This window comes from Salmo salar, chromosome ssa03 (genome assembly GCF_905237065.1).
Source record: "Salmo salar chromosome ssa03, Ssal_v3.1, whole genome shotgun sequence".
NCBI lineage: Eukaryota > Metazoa > Chordata > Actinopteri > Salmoniformes > Salmonidae > Salmo > Salmo salar.
Genome location: NC_059444.1, coordinates 10,041,929 through 10,069,246, shown reverse-complemented (window position 1 = coordinate 10,069,246; position 27,318 = coordinate 10,041,929). Strand labels below are relative to the sequence as shown.

The 27,318-nt window shown below is 46.2% G+C and overlaps 1 protein-coding gene and 1 long non-coding RNA gene across 5 annotated transcripts; one reads left to right on the top strand and one right to left on the bottom strand.

Moving 5' to 3' along the window:
* LOC106598202 (mitochondrial fission factor homolog A) lies at window positions 1-27,295 on the top strand. Of its 4 annotated transcripts, XM_014189263.2 has the most exons (16): window positions 1-387; window positions 1,660-1,741; window positions 3,716-3,925; window positions 10,851-11,029; window positions 11,747-11,832; window positions 12,733-12,906; window positions 13,967-14,045; window positions 14,551-15,957; window positions 16,364-16,431; window positions 16,970-17,024; window positions 23,855-23,907; window positions 24,389-24,447; window positions 25,276-25,377; window positions 25,666-25,782; window positions 26,051-26,177; window positions 26,941-27,295. In XM_014189263.2, exons 3-8 carry the CDS (start codon window positions 3,721-3,723, stop codon window positions 14,680-14,682), a joined length of 855 nt encoding a protein of 284 aa, XP_014044738.1. In that variant the 5' UTR covers window positions 1-387; window positions 1,660-1,741; window positions 3,716-3,720; the 3' UTR covers window positions 14,683-15,957; window positions 16,364-16,431; window positions 16,970-17,024; window positions 23,855-23,907; window positions 24,389-24,447; window positions 25,276-25,377; window positions 25,666-25,782; window positions 26,051-26,177; window positions 26,941-27,295. The 4 variants fall into 4 exon arrangements, with proteins under 4 accessions (XP_014044738.1, XP_045570433.1, XP_014044742.1 ...); XM_045714477.1 differs by lacking the exon at window positions 1,660-1,741 and having other exon boundaries at window positions 3-387; XM_045714478.1 differs by lacking the exons at window positions 1-387; window positions 1,660-1,741; window positions 3,716-3,925 and adding an exon at window positions 9,037-9,166.
* Window positions 22,526-23,154, bottom strand: LOC123741601 (uncharacterized). Its single transcript, XR_006769056.1, has 3 exons — window positions 23,068-23,154; window positions 22,821-23,021; window positions 22,526-22,573 (listed from the first exon to the last, which is right to left on the bottom strand). It is a non-coding gene; the product is annotated as an uncharacterized lncRNA (long non-coding RNA).
* Window positions 27,296-27,318: the final 23 nt, after the last annotated feature.

Here is a 27,318-nt window from a genome sequence, read left to right as displayed (position 1 = left end):
GCTCAGTGTATATGTGATTTTGTCCTCGAGTTGAAAGATGTGTTATGTTAGTAACTAGGCTACTAAGTTAACTAATGCTAACTAACACTAGTTAGTGAAACATGTCAAGTAATGTGTTAGTTCGAAATGCCATTTTGAAGATAGCGTTGAGACAATGATTGGTTTGCCATTACTACTACAATGAATGAATGAATGAATGAATGAATGACGCTCCAGCTATGTGCTAACATTTCGTAGCTAGCTGGTACTCCCCTACCCGGTCTTGTCGACTACTACAGCTTCATGCGGTTGGTTGATGATGAGCAGCACACGGAGAACATAAAACACACTAATTAAATGTCACCATTTAGCTTATGAAATCTGCACTTCGACGAAGCAATACAACAGGTAAGTGTCTGAATATTTAGCCTTCACCGTCGTGAGAAAATGTATGTAGCTAACTTCAAGCCAGTTACTAACGTTAGCTAGCTATAGTTACTTACAACAATTATTATTTTGCATGCACGCGTTTGTTAGCGTTTACCGTTAACAACATTTCGTCTGACTTGTCTTACTACAATTCTACAATCAATCTACATTCTCCAGTCAGCCGACGACTGAAATTTCCCGTTGGCTTTCTGTTGCAAAGCGTCGAAACAATATAGCTAACGTTACCTGGTTAGACTTTCAAATAGCTAGCTAGCCTGATGGGCGAAACACTGAACATGTTAACTAGTTAGTATTTGTAATATCATCACACTAGTTGTCATTGTTTGATACGAGTGTGAAATATCACATCCACACGGTGCTTTCCAGCGTTATTGTTTACTGCCTGTAATGGTCAAGTAATCCACTGTGTGACCCACGCAGTTCAGCCAATGCCTTTGCTACTCGGGATCCCTGGGACGTCCATGTCCTAAACCCTAACATTAACCCTTACCTAACCATAACCACCACTAACCATAACCATTTAATATCAACTTCGTTTGGGAGACACGTCTCAAGGATTCTGGATAGCACGTTAAGACAATTCGTTTGAGCTAATTTCAGTCCATGTTTTGTTTGGGTTGTTTAGGATTAAGCATGAGGTATTTGGCTATTATTAACCATAAGTAGGAAAACAAACAACAGTTAGCCCGAGTGGCGCAGTGTTCTAAGGCACTGCAGACACTGGTTCGATCCCGGGCTGTATCACAACCAGCCGTGATCAGGAGTCCTATAGGGCTGTGCACAATTGGCCCAGCATCGTCCGGGTTAGGGAAAGGCCGGGGCAGTCCGTTATTATAAATACCAATTTGTTCTTAACTGAATTGCCTAGTTAAAAAAGGTTAAAAAATAAAAAACATAATTAAAATGGTAGCCTACGTGTTCATTTTGCATGAAGTCATTATGACATGATTAGGAGTTGGTAACAAGAATGTCTAATTTATAGAATGCAATAAAACCTGTAGTGAGTGAGAAATGGCATCTGGCATGTGTGCATATCTTTGTTTTGGTCGCACTGTGTGATGGCTGTCATCTACTTCTACATGTGGCCGCGGGGGCGTCACAGAAGCAACTAGTTCCTGCAAAGATGCTGGGGATGCTAGATGTGTAGGCAGCTAAAATAACAAGGAACCCCGTCATGCGGTACAAAACATGGATTTAAAATCTTTCTGAATTTTCTGTTTTTTTTTGTAGAACCACTTGCAACTGGACAAGGATATTTATGAGATACACTTTCCTTCTAAATCGAGAACAAGGAAAATATCGCTAAGACCAGGTTAGTTAAAAAATGTGGCTGCGAATTCCATTAACTAAGCCTTAACACCAGATATGGAGCCATCACATATTGCTTTACAATTCCGTAGCTACACTAAACAAAAATATGAACGCAACATCCAACAATTTCAACGATTTATCTGAGTTACAGTTCATATAAGTCAATGGAAATAAATACATTAGGCCCTGGATTTCACATGACTGGGAATACAGATATGCATCTGTTGGTCACAGACACCTTTAAAAAAAAAAAAAAGTTGGGGCGTGGATCAGAAAACCAGTCAGTATCTGGTGTGACCATCTGCCTCATGCAACGTGACACATCTCCTTCGCATAGAGTTGATCAGGCTGTTGATTGTGGAATGTTGTCCCACTCCTCTTCAATAGCTGTGTGAAGTTGTTGGATATTGGCGGGAACTGGAACACTGTGTCATACACATCGATCCAGAGCATCCCAAACATGATCAATGGGTGACATGTCTGGTGAGTATGCAGGCCATGGAAGAACTGGGACATTTTCAGCTTCCATAAATTGTGTACAGATCCTTGCGACATGGTACCGTGCATTATCATGCTGAAACATGGTGATGGCGGCAGATAAATGGCATGACAACGGGCCTCAGGATTTCGTCACGTTATGTCTGTGCATTCAAATTTCCATAGATAAAATGCAATTGTTCTCGTTGTCCGTAGCTTATGCCTGCCCATACCATAACCCCACCACCACCATCAGGCTCTCTGTTCACAACGTTGACGTCAGTAAACCGCTCACCCACACGACACCATACACGCTGTCTGCCAGCTGCCTGGTACAGTTGAAAATGGGATTAATCCGTGAAGAGCAGACTTTGCCAGTGTGCTAGTGGCCATCGAAGGTGAGCATTTGCCCACTGAAGTCGGTTATGACGCCGAACTGCAGTCAGGTCAAAACCCTGCTGAGGATAACGAGCACACAGATAAATAAAGGTTAAATAAAATAAAACATTTATTAAAAATATGAGCTTCCCTGAGGCAGTTTGTGTAGAAATTATTCAGACAGTTTAATCAGCTGTCGGGGTGGCTGGTCTCAGACGATCCCGCAGGTGAAGAAACCAGATGTGGAGATCCTGGGCTGGCGTGGTTACACGCGGTTCTGAAGCCGGTGGATGTACTGCCAAATTCTCTAAAACAACATTGGAGGCGGCTTATGGTAGAGAAATTAACAATAAATTCTCTTGCAGCAGCTCTGGTGGACATTCCTGCAGTCAGCATGCCAATTGTCAGCTCACTAAAAAAACAGACATCTGTGGAATTGTGTTGTGTGACAAAACTGCACATTTTAGAGTGGCCTTTTATAGTCCCCAGCACAAGTTGTACCTGTGTAATGATCATGCTGTTTAACCATCTTCTTGATATGCCACACCTGTCAGGTGGATGGATTATCTTGGCAAAGGAGAAATGTTCACTAACAGGGATGTAAACACGTGTGCACAAAATCAGAGATAAATAAGTATTTTGTGCATATGGAAAAATGTCTGTGATTTTTTTTTTTGTTTTAGCTCATGAAACATGGGACCAACCCTTTACATTTATATTTTTGTTCAGTATAAATAAAACCATGATCAGCTTGTTTTGGATTAAGCAGAGGTATCAGGCTATTAATAACCAGAAGTACATAAAACATCACTGTGTTAGTTAGCCCACAAAAATGGTAGCCTACATGATCATTAAACTTAGAAATGCAGTCATCATTATTTGATTATGAGTTGGTATTAAACATATCAGGAATGCATAAGAATGTCAATAATGTGTAGAATGCAATAAAACCATGAAATCATTATGCTATATGAAATGCCCTGTTATCAACACAGTTGGTTAAATGGCAAATTGCATTCCTTTTTTAGGGCAAGCCCTTAAAATCCATTGACCTAAATGTTAACATATGAGTGATTTTTAAATGTTTGATTATTTAAGCTTTTGTTGTTGTTATTACAAGGCTGGATGAGTGGGGCAACCTTCCCCTCTTCCTCTTCGGAAGAGGCAGAGATGAATCGGATCCACTATGAGCTGGAGTACACCGAGGGTATCAGCCAGCGCATGCGCATCCCCGACACACTCAAAGTGGCCCCCGAAAACCAACATGGGCTGCTGTCTCAGCCCCTGGCCCCCCACATGATGCATGTACCAGAGAGGATTGTGATAGCAGGTGAGCAGTGTGTGGTCTACATCAGACGTTCCCAAATTGTGTGGAGGAATGCATTTCAATTAACAGGTGTGCCTTCTTGAAAGTTAATTTATGGAATTTCTTTCCTTCTTAATGCGTTTGAGTCAATCAGTTGTGTTATGACAAGGTGGGGGGGTGGTATACAGAAGATAGCCCTATTTGGTAAAAGACCAAGTCCATATTATGGTGAGAACAGCTCAAATAAGCAAAGAGAAACGACAGTCCATCATTACTTTAAGACATGAAGTGCAGTCGCAAAAACCATCAAGCGCTATGATGTATGTTGGCAGCAGCCACTCAATGTTAGTGATGGCTGTTTAACAGTCTGATGGCCTTGAGATAGAAGCTGTTTTTCATTCTCTCGGTCCCAGCTTTGATGCACCTGTACTGACCTTGCCTTCTGGATGGTAGCGGGGTGAACTGGCTGTGGCTCGGGTGGTTGTTGTCCTTGATGATCTTTTTGGCCTTCCTGTGACATCGGGTGTTGTAGGTGTCCTGGAGGGCAGGTAGTTTTCCCCTGGTGATGCGTTGTGCAGACCGCACTACCCTCTGGAGAGCCTTATGGTTGTGGGGGGAGCAGTTGCCGTACCAGGCGGTGATACAACTCGACAGGATGCTCTCGTTTGTGCATCTGTAAAAGTTTGTGAGTGTTTTTGGTGACAAGCCAAATTTCGGTTGAAGAGGCGCTGTTGTGCCTTCTTCACCACGCTGTCTGTGTGGGTGGACCATTTCAGTTTCTCCGTGATGTGTACGCCGAGGAACTTTCCACCTTCTCCACTGCTGTCCCGTCGATGTGGATAAGGGGGTGCTCCCTTTGCTGTTTCCTGAAGTCCACGATCATCTCTTTTGTTTTGTTGACTTTGAGTGAGAGGTTATTTTCCTGACACCACACTCTGAGGGCTTTCACCTCCTCCCTGTAGGCCGTCTCGTCGTTGTTGGTAATCAAGCCTACCACTGTAGTGTCGTCTGCAAACTTGATGATTGAGTTTGAGGCGTGCATGGCCACGCAGTCATGGGTGAACAGGGAGTACAGGAGAGGGCTGAGAACGCACCCTTGTGGGGCCCCAGTGTTGAGGATCAGCGGGGTGGAGATGTATTAAATTGGCTAGAGATGTTGTTGGCAGCAGCCACTCAAGTAGGAAACAACATCTCTAGCCAATTTAATAATTAAAAATTGGATGTAATAACTGTATCACTTGTCACTTTAAACAATGCCACTTTATATAATGTTTACATACCCTACATTACTCATCTCATATGGATATACTGTTCTCTATACCATCTACTGCATCTTGCCTATGCCGCAAGGCCATCGCTCATCCATATATTTCTAGGTACATATTCTTATTCATTCCTTTACACTTGTGTGCAAAAGGTAGTTGTTGTGAAATTGTTAGTTTACTTGTTGGATATTACTGCATGGTCGGAACTAGAAGCACAAGCATTTCGCTACACTTGCATTAACATCAGCTAACCATGTGTATGTGACCAATAAAATTTGATTTGATTTAAAACTGTCTCTCATGAGGACCGCCACAGTTACCTCTGCTGCAGAGGATAAGTTCCTTAGTTACCAGCCTCAGAAATTGCAGCCCAAATAAATGCTTCAGAGTAGAAGTAACAGACATCTCAACATCTACTGTTCAGAGGAGACTGTGTGAATCAGGCCTCCATGATGGAATTGCTGCAAAGAAACCACTACTAAAGGACACCAATAAGAAGAAGAGACTTGCTTGGGCCAAGAAACACGAGCAATGGATATTAGACCGGTGGAAATTTGTCCTTTAGTCTGGAGTCCAAATAGGAGATTTTAGGTTCCAGACGCTGTGTCTTTGTGAGACGATCTCCGCATGTGTGTTTCCCACTGTGAAGCATGGGGGAGGTGTGATGGTGTGGGGCTGCTTTGCTGGTGACACCGTCTGTGATTTATTTAGAATTCAAGGCACACTTATCCAGCATGGCTACCACAGCATTCTGCAGCGATACGCCATCCCATCTGGTTTGCGCTTAGTGGGACTATCATTTGTTTTTCAACAGGACAATGACCAAACACACCTCCAGGCTGTGTAAGGGCTATTTGACCAAGAAGGAGAGTTATGAAGTGCTGCATCAGATGACCTGGCCTCCGCAATCACCCGACCTCAACCCAGTTGTGATGGTTGGGAATCAAATCAAAGTTTATTTGTCACGTGCGCCAAATGTTATTATTTTTTACCTTTATTATCTACAGTTGGCAAGTCAGTTAAGACTTGCCTACAAATTCTTATTTTCAATGATGGCCTAGGAACAGTGGGTTTAACTGCCTTGTTCAGGGGCATGACGACAGATTTTTACCTTGTCAGCTCAGGGATTCGAACTTGCAACCTTCAGGCTACTAGTCAAATGCTCTAACCACTAGGCTACCTGCTGCCCCACTGAATACAACAGCTGTAGACTTTACAGTGAAATGCTTACTTACAGGCCCTAACCAACAGTGCGATTTAAAAAAAAAAAAAATACAAAAATAGTAAAATAAATAAATAATAAAAAAAAATAAAAAAATTGGGTATTATGTGAAAAGTAAAGGAATAAAAACAACAGTAAAAAGACAGTGAAAAATAACAGTTGTGAGGCTATATGGTTAAATAAAGGTGAAATAAAATATACAGTATTGAGGCTAAAAACAGACACCGGTTAGTAGGGCTAATTGATGTAGTATGTACATGTAGGTATGGTTAAAGTGACTATGCATATATGATAAACAGAGAGTAGCAGCAGCGTAAAAGAGGGGTTGGGGGGGGCAATGCAAATAGTCCGGATAGCCATTTGATTACTTGTTCAGGAGTCTTATGGCTTGGGGGTAAAAACTGTTGAGAAGCCTTTTGGTCCTAGACTTGGCGCTCTGGTACCATGCCTTTAGGGCCTTTCTCTGACACCGCCTGGTGTAGAGGTCCTGGATGGCTGGCAGCTTAGCCCCAGTGGTGTACTGGGCCATACGCACTACCCGTTGATGAGAATGGGGGCGTGCTCGGTCCTCTTTTTCCTGTAGTCCACAATCATCTCCTTTGTCTTGATCACGTTGAGGGAGAGATTGTTGTCCTTGCACCACACGGCCAGGCCTCTGACCTCCTCCCTATATGCTGTCTCGTCGTTGTTGGTGATCAGGCCTACCACTGTTGTGTCATTGGCAAACTTAATGATGGTGTTGGAGTCGTGCCTGGCCGTGCAGTCATGAGTGAACAGGGATTACAGGAGGGGACTGAGCACAACCCCTGAGGCCCGTCAGGAAGTCCAGGATCCAGTTGCAGAGGGAGGTGTTTAGTCCCAGGATCCTTAGCTTAGTGATGAGCTTTGAGGGTACTACAGCTGATGCTCTCAGGCATGCCTCATTGTTGCTTGCCTCGAAGCGAGCATAGAAGTGATTTAGCTCATCTGGTAGGCTCGTGTCACTGGGCAGCTCGCGGCTGTGCTTCCCTTTGTAGTCTGTAATAGTTTGCAAGCCCTGCCACATAAGATGAGCGTCGGAGCCGGTGTAGTACGAGTCAATCTTAGCCCTGTATCAGCGCCGTGCCTGTTTGATGGTTTGTCGGAGGGCATAGCAGGATTTCTTATAAGCTTCCAGGTTAGAGTCTCGTACCTTGAAAGCGGCAGCTCTACCCTTTAGCTCAGTGTGAATGTTGCCTGTAATCCATGGCTTCTGGTTGTACGTACAGTCACTGTGGGGACGACGTCTTCGATGCACTTATTGATAAAGCCAGTGACTGATGTGGTGTACTCCTCAATGGCATCAGAAGAATCCGGGAACATATTCCAGTCTGTGCTAGCAAAACAGTCCTGTAGTTTAGCATCTGCTTCATCTGACCACTTTTTTCTAGACCGAGTCACTGGTGCTTCCTGCTTTAATTTTTGCTTGTAAGCAGGAATTGTGGTCAGATTCACCAAATGGAGGGCGAGGGAGAGCATTGTATGCGTCTCTGTGTGTGGAGTACAGGTGATCCAGATTTTGTTTCCCTCTGGTTGCTCATTTAACATGCTGATTTGAAATGAAGTAAAACTGATTTAAGTTTCCCTGCATTAAAATCCACTAGGAGCGCTGCCTCTGGGTGAGCGGTTTCCTGTTTGCTTATTTCCTTATACAGCTGACTGAGTGCAGTCTTAGTGCCAGCATCTGTCTGTGGTGGTAAATAAACAGCCACGAAAAAAGTATGGATGAACACTATTTGCCAAGAGTTTGGTCTACATTTTATTATAAGATACTCTACTTCAGGTGAGCAAAATCTAGAGACTTCCTAAGATTTTGTGCACCAGTTGTTGTTTACAGATATGCACAGACCGCCTCCTCTCATCTAACCGGAGTGTGCTGTTATATCTTGCCGGTGCAGCGTATATCCCACTAGCAGAATATCCATGTCGTCATTCAGCCACGATTCCGTGAAACATAAGATGTTACAGTTTCTGATGTCCCGTTGGTGGGATATTCGTGATCGTACCTTGTCTAATTTATTGTCCAATGATTGCACGTTGGCAAGTAATATTGACGGTAATGGCAGCTTTCCCGGTCGCCGTCTGAGGCACCCCACTCTGTGTCCTCTGTACCTGTGTCTCTTTTTTGCCGTAAGATACGGTGGCAGAAACATTATGTACAAAATAAGTTACAAATAACGCAAAAAAAACCCACATAGCACAATTGATTAGGCGCCCGTAAAAAAAGGAACTCTGTCCCGCTTTCAACCTACTCTTGAAAGTTGTAATAGTAGAATGCACCAGGTGCATTTTCTAAATTGGGTAGTGCATCATCAGTTCCTCTTGTCATGCCAGTCATTACATACCTTAGAGAGCTATTTATAACTTGTCAGAAAAGTCCAGATCAACTTGCTCATGTCAGCTAATGTTTTCTTTCCTAGTTATTTTATCCCATAGATTTTGTTGTCATGTTTGAGTCACTCCTATCACATGAATGCACATTAGACATGGAAAAATGTATAGAATTGCAAGTAAATTAGGTTTAAAATGTTCACATTTTCTCTGCACCCATGTGTAGAATTGCAGGAAATAAGCTTTAAATCTGTCTAATTCTTTACGCCAATGAGTGGTGTGAGCAGTTTGTGTCATGAACAATGCTTGTGCGTATGGGAATAGACGTGACGCGGGATGTTCCCCAATGCTGGAAGTGGGGCCGGAGGGAAAAAGTTTTGGAGCCCCTGGTCTACATGATACATGTACCAGAGAGGATTGTGATAGCAGGTGAGCGGTGTCTGCTCTCTGGACAGAGCCATCTGGTTGTCAGGGTGGTTTTGTGGGGAAACCTGGAGAGAGCCATCTGGTTGTCTGGGTAAACCTGGAGAGAGCCATCTGGTTGTCTGTGGGTAAACCTGGAGAGAGCCATCTGGTTGTCTGGGGAAACCTGGAGAGAGCCATCTGGTTGTCTGTGGGGAACCCTGGAGAGAGCCATCTGGTTGTCTGTGGGGGAACCTGGAGAGAGCCATCTGGTTGTCTGTGGGGGAACCTGGAGAGAGCCATCTGGTTGTCTGTGGGGAACCCTGGAGAGAGCCATCTGGTTGTCTGTGGGGGAACCTGGAGAGAGCCATCTGGTTGTCTGTGGGGAAACCTGGACAGAGCCATCTGGTTGTCTGTGGGGAAACCTGGACAGAGCCATCTGGTTGTCTGTGGAAACCTGGACAGAGCCATCTGGTTGTCTGTGGAAACCTGGACAGAGCCATCTGGTTGTCTGTGGGGGAACCTGGAGAGAGCCATCTGGTTGTCTGTGGGGGAACCTGGAGAGAGCCATCTGGTTGTCTGGGGAAACCCGGAGAGAGCCATCTGGTTGTCTGTGGGGAAACCCGGAGAGAGCCATCTGGTTGTCTGTGGGGAAACCCGGAGAGAGCCATCTGGTTGTCTGTGGGGGAACCTGGAGAGAGCCATCTGGTTGTCTGTGGGGAAACCTGGACAGAGCCATCTGGTTGTCTGTGGGGAAACCTGGACAGAGCCATCTGGTTGTCTGTGGGGAAACCTGGACAGAGCCATCTGGTTGTCTGTGGGGAAACCCGGAGAGGGCCATCTGGTTGTCTGTGGGGGAACCTGGACAGAGGCATCTGGTTGTCTGTGGAAACCTGGACAGAGCCATCTGGTTGTCTGTGGGGAAACCCGGACAGAGCCATCTGGTTGTCTGGGGAAACCTGGAGAGAGCCATCTGGTTGTCTGTGGGGGAACCTGGAGAGAGCCATCTGGTTGTCTGTGGGGGAACCTGGACAGAGCCATCTGGTTGTCTGGGGAAACCTGGAGAGAGCCATCTGGTTGTCTGTGGGGAAACCTGGAGAGAGCCATCTGGTTGTCTGTGGGGAAACCTGGAGAGAGCCATCTGGTTGTCTGGGGAAACCTGGAGAGAGCCATCTGGTTGTCTGGGGAAACCTGGAGAGAGCCATCTGGTTGTCTGTGGGGAAACCCGGAGAGAGCCATCTGGTTGTCTGTGGGGAAACCTGGACAGAGCCATCTGGTTGTCTGTGGGGAAACCTGGACAGAGCCATCTGGTTGTCTGTGGGGAAACCTGGACAGAGCCATCTGGTTGTCTGTGGGGAAACCCGGAGAGGGCCATCTGGTTGTCTGGGGAAACCTGGAGAGAGCCATCTGGTTGTCTGGGGAAACCTGGAGAGAGCCATCTGGTTGTCTGTGGGGAAACCTGGACAGAGCCATCTGGTTGTCTGTGGGGAAACCTGGACAGAGCCATCTGGTTGTCTGTGGGGAAACCCGGAGAGGGCCATCTGGTTGTCTGGGGAAACCTGGAGAGGGCCATCTGGTTGTCAGTAGGTCAGTCCAAATGCCTGTTGAGTCATTGTGCTGACAAGTCCAGCTAGTCCTCCCCTGTTTCAGTCCGTTTTCTCCCGTTTGTTGACTAATGAACATGACACTGTCCTCCTTCCTCCATCTCCAGGGGACGATGGGGACTCCCGTTACTCCCGGCCCAGAGACCTAGACCTGATCCAGTCCACTCCTCCTGTGGATTTACTGGACATGAAGGCGCCACCACGAGTCCTCACCCTCAATGAACATTCCCTGGACTCCCTGGAGACGGACCAGGCTCCCACACCACAGGCCCACGCCAACCAGGGGGTGAGTTTGTGTCAACGGTGTGAAGTCATTAGAACTACACAGAGCCATAAATGGTTCTCAGAAATTAGAAATGTTCTACAACCCAGGCCTCCCGAGTGGCGCAGTGGTCTAAGGCACTGCATCTCAGTGCTAGCTGTGCCACTAGAGATTCTGAGTTCGAGTCCAGGTTCTGTTGCAGCTGGCCGCGACCCGGAAGACCCATGGGGCGGCGCACAATTGGCCCAGCGTCGTGAGGGTTTGGCCAGCAAGGATGTCCTTGTCCCATCGCGCACTAGCGACTCTTGTGGCAGGCCGGGCGCAGTGCACACTGACACAGTTGCCAGGTGTACGGTGTTTCCTCTGACACATTGGTGCGGCTGGCTTCCGAGTTAAGTGGGCATTGTGTCAAGAAGCAGTGCGGCTTGGTTGGGTTGTGTTTCAGAGGACGCATGGTTCTCGACCTTCGCCTCTCCCGAGTCTGTACAGGAGTTGCAGCGATGGGACAAGACTGTAACTACCAACTGGACCAAAGTGGACCAAAGTGGAAAAAATGGTAATAAAAAGTAGACCAACCCATACTGTATGTTTGGTATCTTACTCTAAGGATCGCCAGTTACTTCCTAGTTATCCGTTACTACATTTCTAATTAGGCAGAAATAGTCCTATCACTTTCAAATCTAAGGCTAAAATGAAAATATAGCGATCCCATCATACATCCCTGATGTGCCCCACACACAGGTCCACTCTCGGTCGCTGAGGGAGCGCACTGTGAGCGATACCACCAGCATCCGCCAGAGCGGCCCGGCCAACAGAACCCACGTAAGGTAAGCACCAGCCCAGGTGTGAGGGAAGCATTGGAAGAGTCATCGCTTTCTTTCTCGTAGTTATGAAATGCCTCATTTCAACACCCAGAACCAGATATTGCGTGTGCACTGGCCAGCTACTTGATTTGGTTCTTGGGGCAAAAAAGACCCTTCCTAGCCCCATCCTTTCTGGAAAGTCCCCCTATTTTTACAATATTTTTATATACTGAATGCTAATAACATGGCAATGTTTTCAGTGCGACTATTTTGCAGATAACCAGTGTTTATTAGAGAATTGTCTGGTTGGAATCCCTGTTCCCACTTCTAGCACCACTTCGGCGAGATCACGATTCGTAAAAATAACCGCTGGAAAGGATCGCTGGTTCGAATCCCCTCGTCGACTAAGTGAAAAATCTGCTGATGTGCCCTTGAGCAAAGCAAGTAACCCTAATTGCTCTTGTTAGTCGCTCTGGATAAGAGTGTCTGCTAAATGACTAAAATGTAAATAAAAATGGTGTCCATGAGTTCATCTGGGTCTTTATCGCCAAAAGTATCCCCTTTAACATTTAAATGTAATCTGTCACAGGAAGAATCTCATGAGGACGAAACATTCAAATGTTGCGTCTTTCCTCGGAGACTGGGATTTGATGGATAATTCTTCCATTGCGCTGGTTTTGGACTAATCCTAATTTTGCGGGGATGCCCCCCCCCCAGAACCAAATCAAGCAGTTGGCCGGAGCCTAGATTTGCCGTGATTAGTCACGAGAGACTATGAAATGCCTTTCTCTCTTCATCTCTCTCAATTCCTTGACATGTCTTTGCCTCTCTTCCTCTGTTTGTCCATCTCTCTACCTTCTTTCAATTTTCCATCCCTCCCTTCTCTCCATCTCACTCTTACTTTTTTTCCCCCTTCTCTCTCAGTGTAACCCTGTCCCCCGTCGCCCCCCCTCTCCGTGCCTGTCCTCCACTGTGTACCCCTGAGGACGTGGTGAACCTACAGTACAGTGCTGGAGGGTTGTTGTCCTATATCCAATGCACCACGCGCCGGGCCTACCAGCAGGTCCTGGAGGTCCTGGAGGTCGACATCCACCGCAGGTGACCCCCTTGATCTCAGCCACACACACGTTGCGTTCTGAGAAGAATAAATAAAATCACCCTTTTTCCTACGTGTGTGCACTTGCACGCTCCCGGTCATGGATTTAAAAGCATAAGACTGGTGTAAACATCGACTGGAAGGAGTTTCCACCCTTGTTAATAACGTCCATGTGAGAAAGTATGCTAGTGCATACTTCAGGAGTAGTCAGTGTGTGCCTCATGCTTTCTCTAAGCTAGGATAAGATAAAGATCTATTATGTCTAAGTAAGCTGTAGTGCGTAGCTACTGTCAACAGATTTCCTTGGGTCTATTTTATCTTGTGACATTAGTCATTCTCTAGGAGAACATCAGACAGTCAGTCTGTTTTTACAATAGCCCCTTTTTTTATATTTGCTCATGATGACTTTGTCCTTTTTCCCGCTGAATCAAGGTGACTCTTGACGTGTGTGTGTGTGTGTGTGTGTGTGTGTGTGTGTGGTGTGTGTGTGTGAATGGAATAGCATTAGACTGCATAGAGTTGGCTCATGATCGCCTCTGTTAGCTCAAATACTGCTGTATTGGCACAAAGCCTGTACTTACCCTCACAATAATGAAGCTGAGCTCGGAGTGGTGATGGCGTGTTTAGTGCCACTAAAACGGTGTTTTTCAAAGTTGAAAGACCATTCAAATGCTCTGAGTCAAGTATTTACAATGTTACTAACCAAGCCGAAAGGAAAATGTTACTAACCAAGCCGAAAGGAAAATGTTACTAACCAAGCCAAAAGGAAAATGCTACTAACCAAGCCGAAAGGAAAATGCTACTAACCAAGCCGAAAGGAAAATGTTACTAACCAAGCCGAAAGGAAAATGCTACTAACCAAGCCGAAAGGAAAATGCTACTAACCAAGCCGAAAGGAAAATGCAGTCCATCAGTTGGGGAAACGCATTTTACTTTGTTATATAGATGTTTGCTTTTGCAGTGTTGCAGCCAGTAACTATTCAAATGTAACTTTTTCATATATGGTAAATCCATTTATGTTCTGTCGTATTATAAATATGTTCTGCTTTTTGTTTCCTGTAGGGCTGGTCACTTGACCCTCGACATGGACATGACCCCTGACGATTCAGGCTTAGTGGACGCCTCGTCATTACGGCGACAGGTAGTCAAAGCATTGTACCCTGTGTTGCCCTCCTATCCAATTATATTTATTAAATGATTGATTACCTTCCAATTTATATATTGATCAAATGAATGACTGTAGCTAACACATAATGGGTATCAGAGGAGGCTGGTGAGGGGAGGATGGCTCATAATAGTGAATGGAAAGGTATCAAACACATCCATTAATTTCATTCCAGAAATTTTTATGAGCCCGTCATCCCCTTTTAAAGTGCCACCAGCCACCACTGATAGGTATGTAATGTATAAATTCATAAATTGTCAGACTCACAGAAATTGAGTCAATTCAATTTCAGTTCAGGAAATGACATTTTGGGGATGTCCTGAATTGATGTGGAATTGACACTCTCCCAATGAAGAAAGAATAAAATGGTCTCTATAAGGAGTTTTCAATCCACCAAACTGAATTTCATTTAATTCACTGAATCAACTGTTCTGATGAATCATCCTTTTAACAAACTGATTCAAACTGATTCACAATTCAGATTGTGAAGCTGAACCGACGTCTCCAGCTACTGGAGGAGGAGAACAAGGAGCGCTCCAAGCGAGAGGTGATTCTCTACTCCGCCACCGTGGCGTTCTGGCTCATCAATACCTGGATCTGGTTCCGACGTTAGAACCGCACGGAACCCAATGACCAGGTCCTACACTGTCATTTAAGCAGAAATATCTCAATTCTATCTACAGATTTTAACACCAGATAATGTGATGTAATCAAAACAATGTTTTTATCTAATATACTGGGAGTTACCGGTTAGGGACTGTTTGGTGTAGCACAGAACATTTCAGACCAACCTTAGTTTGGCGATACTGCCCTCGCCCTCTATTTGTAGAAACAGGAGTCTCATAAAATGTCCTTGTCCAGGGTGCAAGGGGGTCCATTACATTTTAAAATTAAAATGCTCTGTTATTAAAAGAAATACTTTTTTTGATCCGTGAAGTAATCCAACAATGTGTACACCGCCATCTTGTATATTTCAAGTCTTCTCACATAGATCGAGACAGGTGTCTGTCCTCACTTTGGGGTGGACCCACCTGTCTGGAGCAAAACTAAATTGGAGGGGTGTAAATTGGGGGGTTGTGTATCTAAGACAACTCCGACTGCCTAATCTGTTGGTTAAAAATATGCCTTGGATGTCCCCATCAATCCAGATTGCTTGAACCAGTGAAGCTGAGGAAATGACAAGGATACAGGCAAAGGAAATCAGTGTTGAGATTTCCCCAAATGGAAGCATTTAGTTGCACGTCCTGTGTGAAGGGATTCATACCATTACTCCATTTTATGGTGTGGATTGACTATTTATTTCTCTCCTACCTCAATGTTAGCAAGAAGTGGAGCATGAGTTTAAATGTCTATTCATTATCATCCAATGAAGTCTTTAGCACTGTATGACATAATTGTGGAAAAAATTGTTTGAACTCATATTTTTCAAGAATAAATATGTATGTATCTTGTGGAATATATGAGCTAAGAAACATTGCGACAAATGTGATTCTGTTCTGTATTTATCAGGCGCTGTTTTTGCTGCACGAAACTGGCATCTTTAGTTGAAAAACAGTTTTTATTTTCTTTAGTTGAACATGTATTTGTGGATTTATTTATCTATTTTCTTGTAATATCAATGGATTGTTTGTAAATATTTGACTGTAATAAATGATGTGTGGTTTGAAAAGGATGATCTGTTGTTCTCTACCCTCTGCCCCCTATTGGTAGATTAGTGTAAAAACAAACAAACAAACAAACAAAAAAGGTTTCAGACACAACTGTGTATCAAGTTGTTGGCATTATAACTAAGAGTCAGACGAGCACAATGGTATTACAAAACTGACTGATTTGTTGCGCAGCAACGCACCTGGTGCCATTTCGTACACAGAGATCTGTGATTACACGGGTAAGTGTGCATGTTTTATAACGTTTAGCTGTGGGTTAGCCGAGAGTTTAGCTAACTAGCATGCAGTTCGCTACTACTAGAATTTTCCCCTTCCATCTATACTACTAGTATCAACTTTGACCTCCTCCATATGTGATTCATCTCATCCTAACATGCGTAATGTTATGGAGCATCCTTGCGCCCCGTCCAAGAGTTGACTAGTCTTCTCACCAACATTGAAGCTACCAGACAAGGCATTATTCAAAAGTAGCAAACTAGTTTGCTGGCCAAGTGTTAGCCAATAGATGTCCCATATCTATTGGCATGGGGCACACATAGGCCTAGTTGGATGTATGATCTGCAGATTTGCTGCTCATTGAGTTGACAGATTTGACTAATACAGTAATTTGTTTCAATTTTCGGAAAGGTAATTTGCGTTGGACACCTGAACCAGTTCCTCACTGCAGTACCCAATCTTCATCTTCAGTACCCTAGGTGAGCTGTAATTTCTTACTTCTTGAGCAGCTTACCGAACCATTGGCATAGATGATAACATTAAAACACTGTGGCTTCCTCTTCTCTCCTCTGTACTGATCCGAGATCACAGGATTTGTGAAAGGCAGCTGTCTACCAGCTATTTACTTTCACCTGTCCAGTTAATTCATGTGAGTGCAGAGGAAGACCGTAGCCCAGATGAAGAGGGAGTCACTTTAGACTATTGGGATGTGTTTCTATTCTGTGACAACTAACTCTGAATTAGGGGCCCTGTTTCCAACCCATGTTCCCATCCTCTCGCCCTAGTCACGTGACAGGCATGTCCTTTCGCACGCTAACCTTCTTGGAACATGACATCAAGCCAGAGTGTTCGATGGGAAGCCTCCAGGGGAGAAAAGAGCTGTGTTGAGTGGCGCTCTTAGAATTACAGCCAAAACCATAGCTACCTACCTCACAAAATGGCACCCTCACGAGTAGTGCAATACAGTATTTATGGTATAATTTCGACACATCCCGTAAAATCCCTGTTTTGTTCCAGCTGGAGAAGAGCACACAGGCTGCAGGCTAGAGCTCTCCCAGTCGTTCAGGAACAGGTAAGAGAAAATGTGGAATTCAATCACTGCGCATATCAGGGGTCTATTCACTAAGAACCAAACTGAAGCCAACAGAAAGGTCAAGCCCCATTCCAATAGAAACTCGTTTTCATTACAAAATGTTTTTCGTTTAGAGTGAACGGTTGCAGTTGAAAGTTTTTTTTTTTTTCGTGAACAATTGTTTTTATTGGATCACATCAAGGCAATACAATCGCTAAATAACAACCCCTCCCATCCCCATCCCTAACATACCCCTGGTGGCCCCACCCAATCCCCAACCTCACACAACACGTAATATACATCCCCATCCCTAACATACCCCTGGTGGCCCCACCCAATCCCCAACCTCACACAACACGTAATATACATCCCCATCCCTAACATACCCCTGGTGGCCCCACCCAATCCCCAACCTCACACAACACGTAATCTACATCCCCATCCCTAACATACCCCTGGTGGCCCCACCCAATCCCCAACCTCACACAACACGTAATATACATCCCCATCCCTAACATACCCCTGGTGGCCCCACCCAATCCCCAACCTCACACAACACGTAATGTACATCCCCATCCCTAACATTCCCCAACCTCACACAACACGTAATATACATCCCCATCCCTAACATACCCCTGGTGGCCCCACCCAATCCCCAACCTCACACAACACGTAATATACATCCCCATCCCTAACATACCCCTGGTGGCCCCACCCAATCCCCAACCTCACACAACACGTAATATACATCCCCATCCCTAACATACCCCTGGTGGCCCCACCCAATCCCCAACCTCACACAACACGTAATATACATCCCCATCCCTAACATACCCCTGGTGGCCCCACCCAATCCCCAACCTCACACAACACGTAATATACATCCCCATCCCTAACATACCCCTGGTGGCCCCACCCAATCCCCAACCTCACACAACACGTAATATACATCCCCATCCCTAACATACCCCAACCTCACACAACACATAATATACATCCCCAACATACCCCTGGTGGCCCCACCCAATCCCCAACCTCACACAACACGTAATATACATCCCCATCCCTAACATACCCCAACCTCACACAACACATAATATACATCCCCAACATACCCCTGGTGGCCCCACCCAATCCCCAACCTCACACAACACGTAATATACATCCCCATCCCTAACATACCCCAACCTCACACAACACATAATATACATCCCCAACATACCCCTGGTGGCCCCACCCAATCCCCAACCTCACACAACACGTAATATACATCCCCATCCCTAACATACCCCAACCTCACACAACACATAATATACATCCCCAACATACCCCTGGTGGCCCCACCCAATCCCCAACCTCACACAACACGTAATATACATCCCCATCCCTAACATACCCCAACCTCACACAACACATAATATACATCCCCAACATACCCCTGGTGGCCCCACCCAATCCCCAACCTCACACAACACGTAATATACATCCCCATCCCTAACATACCCCAACCTCACACAACACATAATATACATCCCCAACATACCCCTGGTGGCCCCACCCAATCCCCAACCTCACACAACACGTAATATACATCCCCATCCCTAACATACCCCTGGTGGCCCCACCCAATCCCCAACCTCACACAACACGTAATATACATCCCCATCCCTAACATACCCCAACCTCACACAACATCATATACATCCCCATCCCTAACATACCCCTGGTGGCCCCACCCAATCCCCAACCTCACACAACACGTAATATACATCCCCATCCCTAACATACCCCAACCTCACACAACACATAATATACATCCCCAACATACCCCTGGTGGCCCCACCCAATCCCCAACCTCACACAACACGTAATATACATCCCCATCCCTAACATACCCCAACCTCACACAACACATAATATACATCCCCAACATACCCCTGGTGGCCCCACCCAATCCCCAACCTCACACAACACGTAATATACATCCCCATCCCTAACATACCCCAACCTCACACAACACATAATATACATCCCCAACATACCCCCTGGTGGCCCCACCCAATCCCCAACCTCACACAACACGTAATATACATCCCCATCCCTAACATACCCCAACCTCACACAACACATAATATACATCCCCAACATACCCCTGGTGGCCCCACCCAATCCCCAACCTCACACAACACGTAATATACATCCCCATCCCTAACATACCCCAACCTCACACAACACATAATATACATCCCCATCCCAACATACCCCTGGTGGCCCCACCCAATCCCCAACCTCACACAACACGTAATATACATCCCCATCCCTAACATACCCCAACCTCACACAACACATAATATACATCCCCAACATACCCCTGGTGGCCCCACCCAATCCCCAACCTCACACAACACGTAATATACATCCCCATCCCTAACATACCCCAACCTCACACAACACATAATATACATCCCCAACATACCCCTGGTGGCCCCACCCAATCCCCAACCTCACACAACACGTAATATACATCCCCATCCCTAACATACCCCAACCTCACACAACACATAATATACATCCCCAACATACCCCTGGTGGCCCCACCCAATCCCCAACCTCACACAACACGTAATATACATCCCCATCCCTAACATACCCCAACCTCACACAACACATAATATACATCCCCAACATACCCCTGGTGGCCCCACCCAATCCCCAACCTCACACAACACGTAATATACATCCCCATCCCTAACATACCCCAACCTCACACAACACATAATATACATCCCCAACATACCCCTGGTGGCCCCACCCAATCCCCAACCTCACACAACACGTAATATACATCCCCATCCCTAACATACCCCAACCTCACACAACACATAATATACATCCCCAACATACCCCTGGTGGCCCCACCCAAACTCCAACCTCACACAACACGTAATATACATCCCCATCCCTAACATACCCCTGGTGGCCCCACCCAATCCCCAACCTCACACAACACGTAATATACATCCCCATCCCTAACATACCCCTGGTGGCCCCACCCAATCCCCAACCTCACACAACACGTAATATACATCCCCATCCCTAACATACCCCAACCTCACACAACACGTAATATACATCCCCATCCCTAACATACCCCTGGTGGCCCCACCCAATCCCCAACCTCACACAACACGTAATATACATCCCCATCCCCAACATACCCCTGGTGGCCCCACCCAATCCCCAACCTCACACAACACGTAATATACATCCCCATCCCTAACATACCCCAACCTCACACAACACGTAATATACATCCCCATCCCTAACATACCCCTGGTGACCCCAACCTCACACAACACGTAATATACATCCCCATCCCTAACATACCCCTGGCCGACCCAATCCCCAACCTCACACAACACGTAATATACATCCCCATCCCTAACATACCCTGGCGGCCCCACCCAATCCCCAACCTCACACAACACGTAATATACATCCCCATCCCTAACATACCCCTGGCGGCCCCACCCAATCCCCAACCTCACACAACACGTAATATACATCCCCATCCCTAACATACCCCTGGTGGCCCCACCCAATCCCCAACCTCACACAACACGTAATATACATCCCCATCCCTAACATAACCCTGGTGGCCCCACCCAATCCCCAACCTCACACAACACGTAATATACATCCCCATCCCTAACATACCCCTGGTGGCCCCACCCAATCCCCAACCTCACACAACACGTAATATACATCCCCATCCCTAACATACCCCTGGTGGCCCCACCCAATCCCCAACCTCACACAACACGTAATATACATCCCCATCCCTAACATACCCCTGGTGGCCCCACCCAATCCCCAACCTCACACAACACGTAATATACATCCCCATCCCTAACATTCCCCAACCTCACACAACACGTAATATACATCCCCATCCCTAACATACCCCTGGTGGCCCCACCCAATCCCCAACCTCACACAACACGTAATATACATCCCCATCCCTAACATACCCCTGGTGGCCCCACCCAATCCCCAACCTCACACAACACGTAATATACATCCCCATCCCTAACATACCCCTGGTGGCCCCCCCCAATCCCCAACCTCACACAACACGTAATATACATCCCCATCCCTAACATACCCCAACCTCACACAACACATAATATACATCCCCAACATACCCCTGGTGGCCCCACCCAATCCCCAACCTCACACAACACGTAATATACATCCCCATCCCTAACATACCCCTGGTGGCCCCACCCAATCCCCAACCTCACACAACACGTAATATACATCCCCATCCCTAACATACCCCTGGTGGCCCCACCCAATCCCCAACCTCACACAACACGTAATATACATCCCCATCCCTAACATACCCCAACCTCACACAACACGTAATATACATCCCCATCCCTAACATGCCCCTGGTGGCCCCACCCAATCCCCAACCTCACACAACACGTAATATACATCCCCATCCCTAACATACCCCAACCTCACACAACACGTAATATACATCCCCATCCCTAACATACCCCTGGTGGCCCCACCCAATCCCCAACCTCACACAACACGTAATATACATCCCCATCCCTAACATACCCCTGGTGGCCCCACCCAATCCCCAACCTCACACAACACGTAATCTACATCCCCATCCCTAACATACCCCTGGTGGCCCCACCCAATCCCCAACCTCACACAACACGTAATATACATCCCCAACCCTAACATACCCCTGGTGGCCCCACCCAATCCCCAACCTCACACAACACGTAATATACATCCCCATCCCTAACATACCCCTGGTGGCCCCACCCAATCCCCAACCTCACACAACACGTAATATACATCCCCATCCCTAACATACCCCTGGTGGCCCCACCCAATCCCCAACCTCACACAACACGTAATCTACATCCCCATCCCTAACATACCCCTGGTGGCCCCACCCAATCCCCAACCTCAAACAACACGTAATATACATCCCCATCCCTAACATACCCCAACCTCACACAACACGTAATATACATCCCCATCCCTAACATACCCCTGGTGGCCCCACCCAATCCCCAACCTCACACAACACGTAATATACATCCCCATCCCTAACATACCCCTGGTGGCCCCACCCAATCCCCAACCTCACACAACACGTAATATACATCCCCATCCCTAACATACCCCTGGTGGCCCCACCCAATCCCCAACCTCACACAACACGTAATATACATCCCCATCCCTAACATACCCCTGGTGGCCCCACCCAATCCCCAACCTCACACAACACGTAATATACATCCCCATCCCTAACATACCCCTGGTGGCCCCACCCAATCCCCAACCTCACACAACACGTAATATACATCCCCATCCCTAACATACCCCAACCTCACACAACACATAATATACATCCCCAACATACCCCTGGTGGCCCCACCCAATCCCCAACCTCACACAACACGTAATATACATCCCCATCCCTAACATACCCCTGGTGGCCCCACCCAATCCCCAACCTCACACAACACGTAATATACATCCCCATCCCTAACATACCCCAACCTCACACAACACGTAATATACATCCCCATCCCTAACATACCCCTGGCGGCCCCACCCAATCCCCAACCTCACACAACACGTAATATACATCCCCATCCCTAACATACCCCTGGTGGCCCCACCCAATCCCCAACCTCACACAACACGTAATATACATCCCCATCCCTAACATACCCCTGGTGGCCCCACCCAATCCCCAACCTCACACAACACGTAATATACATCCCCATCCCTAACATACCCCTGGTGGCCCCACCCAATCCCCAACCTCACACAACACGTAATATACATACCCATCCCTAACATACCCCTGGTGGCCCCACCCAATCCCCAACCTCACACAACACGTAATATACATACCCATCCCTAACATACCCCTGGTGGCCCCACCCAATCCCCAACCTCACACAACACGTAATATACATCCCCATCCCTAACATACCCCAACCTCACACAACACGTAATATACATCCCCATCCCTAACATACCCCTGGTGGCCCCACCCAATCCCCAACCTCACACAACACGTAATATACATCCCCATCCCTAACATACCCCTGGTGGCCCCACCCAATCCCCAACCTCACACAACACGTAATATACATCCCCATCCCTAACATACCCCTGGTGGCCCCACCCAATCCCCAACCTCACACAACACGTAATATACATCCCCATCCCTAACATGCCCCTGGTGGCCCCACCCAATCCCCAACCTCACACAACACGTAATATACATCCCCATCCCTAACATACCCCTGGTGGCCCCACCCAATCCCCAACCTCACACAACACGTAATATACATCCCCATCCCTAACATGCCCCTGGCGGCCCCACCCAATCCCCAACCTCACACAACACGTAATATACATCCCCATCCCTAACATACCCCTGGTGGCCCCACCCAATCCCCAACCTCACACAACACGTAATATACATCCCCATCCCTAACATACCCCTGGTGGCCCCACCCAATCCCCAACCTCACACAACACGTAATATACATCCCCATCCCTAACATACCCCTGGTGGCCCCACCCAATCCCCAACCTCGCACAACACGTAATATACATCCCCATCGCTAACATACAGATAACAATAAAATATATATCACAGCCAAGAATGTTTTGCAACTGTTTGCAACTATGTGCTTCATTCTTGGTTTAAATGAATACACCCAAGTTTTCCGTCTTCCTGTATTGGACTTTTGACCCGTCTCTCTGTGCCTCTGTAGTGTGTCCTCAGACATGTGAGCTCCTGAAGCTTATGGGTGTGTCCATCATCCAGGTAAGTGTGCCAATCCTCTATGTAGCATGCTAACGCTGAACACACCCAGTTGACTTGAACACACACTAACCACCACACAATGACATGCCACTCACTCACTCACTCACTCACTCACTCACTCACTCACTCACTCACTCACTCACTCACTCACTCACTCACTCAAGGCTCTTGGGGATGGCGAGGAGTTATGCGCCCACCTGGTGAAACGGGGCACAGTAGACGTGGTGGCATCAGAAGACATGGACACTGCCCTTTGGTGGCAACGTCCTGATCCGCCAGCTCATCCTTTGAGTCAATAACCATGTCTATACTGCTGTGGGCTTCTCCAATAGAAAAAACTTTAAGCCCGAGTGGCTTTCCAAGCACTTTGTGGCAAAGTATTTGTAAAATGAAGGCTATACAAATTACATTTAATTGATTTATTGGTTGAGTTATTGAAATGACTGATGGCCACTTTTCTCTGTCGAATTCTTCCTCACAGTGAAGTAATTGAATACTCTCCACCCAAGCTGTTAGACAATCTGAAGATTACACATGGAGGTAAGACCACCCAAAGCTTTTGTAATGAATGAGTCATAGGCCTTCATTACATGGTCCTAGACCTTCATTACATGGTCCTAGGCCTTCATTACATGGTCATAGGCCTTCATTACATGGTCATAGGCCTTCATTACATGGTCCTAGACCTTCATTACATGGTCCTAGACCTTCATTACATGGTCATAGACCTTCATTACATGGTCCTAGACCTTCATTACATGGTCCTAGGCCTTCATTACATGGTCCTAGACCTTCATTACATGGTCCTAGACCATCATTACATGGTCCTAGACCTTCATTACATGGTCCTAGGCCTTCATTACATGGTCCTAGACCATCATCACATGGTCCTAGACCTTCATTACATGGTCATAGGCCTTCATTACATGGTCATAGGCCTTCATTACATGGTCATAGACCTTCATTACATGGTCCTAGACCATCATCACATGGTCATAGACCTTCATTACATGGTCCTAGACCTTCATTACATGGTCCTAGACCATCATCACATGGTCATAGACCTTCATTACATGGTCCTAGACCTTCATTACATGGTCCTAGACCTTCATTACATGGTCCTAGACCATCATCACATGGTCATAGGCCTTCATTACATGGTCCTAGACCATCATCACATGGTCAGTGGCCTTCATGTGTATATATAAGCACACTATGTCCTTGAATTGTAAGACATACAACATCATTATGTACTTGTCTCTCAAGTATGAGAGACAACTATTGTACTCTGAAAATACTCCCATACTCATTAACACCCCTTCTCTTTATCCTCCTAATGTCAGTTTGTGGACTTGTGTGTCTTGTTAGGCTGTGACTACTGCGATAAGATTGCAGGCCTTGGCCCCAAGAGAGCGCTGACTCTGATCCAGCAGCACCGGACTATAGAGAACGTAGTACATCAACAGAAAGGTACGTTTTCTCCCTGACCACTGCTCATATTACTACAATACAATTGACTTGGAGATTTTGGTGCCAATGCGTTTGCAGAAGTCTTTTTTTATAAATCTGGATTAAACAATCTATTAAACCTCTATTAAACCAAGGAAATAATCAATGTAATTTGTTCCCACTTCACATATGATGAACATATATTAACTAATAGTTATAAAAATGTTCACCTCAGACCTCAACTCCTATGCTATGTTCCTGTCCATGGACTGTACCTAGAATAACACTCTCCAACCCTTCCTCCTCCAGAACCACCCTGTCCCACTGTTCTGGCAGTACCAGGACGCCACCCTGACCGAGCCCCCTGACCTGGACTGAGCCGGATGAGGCCCTGGTCCGGTTTCTGTACCATCATAAACACATCAAGTACTGTTCTGGTCCTGTATGACACCCTTTGGAATTAGACCAGGGGTCATAATGTATCAAGCGTCTCAGAGTACGAGTGCTGATCTAGGATCAGGTCCTCCCTGTCCATGTAATCTTCTTCATTGTGTTCTAAAAGCTAAAACTGAGATGTTTGTTACATGCGACCTCTTGGTGCGCACAACTCTAATCATGTGGATCTTGCAGTGCATGTTTTATTTCCATGGTAGTAATCTAAAACGGTATTATTCCATATGTATGTGATATGTAGAGAGTACAGGGGACGCGGTCGAATGGCAAAATTCCGTGAGTGGAGAGGGAGGGCGACAAGGCAGCAGGATGGAGCTGATAAAACTCGCATGGAAGAATTCTTCCTCGTTACGCGGAAAAGCCAGCAGGTGATATAACACCACTATTTTAATGACACCTCACCTTTTTACGGTGGGAGTACCTGCTGAACTCTATATCTCATCATAAGGCCCAGAGCCCTGTATAAAGATGGCTATATATAGAACTTTTATTAAGCATTTAATCGATGCCAAATGCTTCATATACTTATGGCTTTGGAGATCCCCAGACTGTATCAACCCTTTACATTTGTCCGTTATATCCAGTACAGCTAATGTGAACAGTATGAATTGTACAGCGATTTTCACAGTTTATAAACTCATCAGTGTAGATATGCCTTTTTATTGATTGATCACCTTTCATGTATTTGGTTATATTGACTGTCTCTCTTCTTGATACAGTTAAAAAGTGTTGAAAACCACGTTTTCTTCTGGGTCGTGTTCAGTAGGCTCGAAACAGGAGAAAACGCTTTGAAATAGAGTGAAGGTACTACCTGAACTTGTCCAGTAAGAGCACAGGTTTTACTTCTCTGTTGCATGCATAATGATTCACTACCGTGTGCCCTACTGAACACGACCCTGTACTGCTGAACTGGGGGTAGCCTGGTTGCCTAACTCTTCCTGCATTCAACAACGTCACATTGCTTTGTTTGGCAAGATAATATTCCAAGATAACCGGGTCGGCTAAAGCAGAAACACACTGGATTCCAGGCTAAACTGAAAGTGATGTGCCACCTAAATCGGCCAGTGTATTTTTAGTATGTATTTAGTCGTTGTGTTGTCTGAAATACCAGTCTTATCTCTCCCCTTGTAGCCGGCTGAATCTATCTTCCATCGCAGCCAAAGGAAACAGAGTGAGTCCAAGTGACACTGTCCTCAGACGGTGCCTGGCGGTACTGCAAATGCATCCTGACTAACCAGGGGCTTGTTCGCCGATTCTGTTACAAAACATTTCATAAACAAAAGCAAACGGAATTAAATGGGGAAGGACATAACTTAATTTGTCCAATAGAAATGATCGTTTTGCAACTGTTTGGATTAATGATTCCACCCCAGCTGTCTGACAGTGAAGAGGATGCCCTAGACTGTTACCATGGTTACTCCAGTCATAAAAAAAAGACGCATAGTCTACAAGGAAGAATGTTGAATAAAATGATATTTACACTTTACCGGTTGTACATGCTGTCGGTCA

What these genes read in the sequence shown, in the direction of transcription:
- LOC106598202 (XM_045714477.1), top strand. Translation starts at nt 354, where the DNA reads ATGAAATCTGCACTTCGACGAAGCAATACAACAG. An exon ending in TCGACGAAGCAATACAACAG is followed by an intron (nt 388 to 3,715) that starts GTAAGTGTCTGA and finishes TGTTATTACAAG; the next exon opens with GCTGGATGAGTGGGGCAACC. An exon ending in GAGGTCGACATCCACCGCAG is followed by an intron (nt 12,907 to 13,966) that starts GTGACCCCCTTG and finishes TGTTTCCTGTAG; the next exon opens with GGCTGGTCACTTGACCCTCG.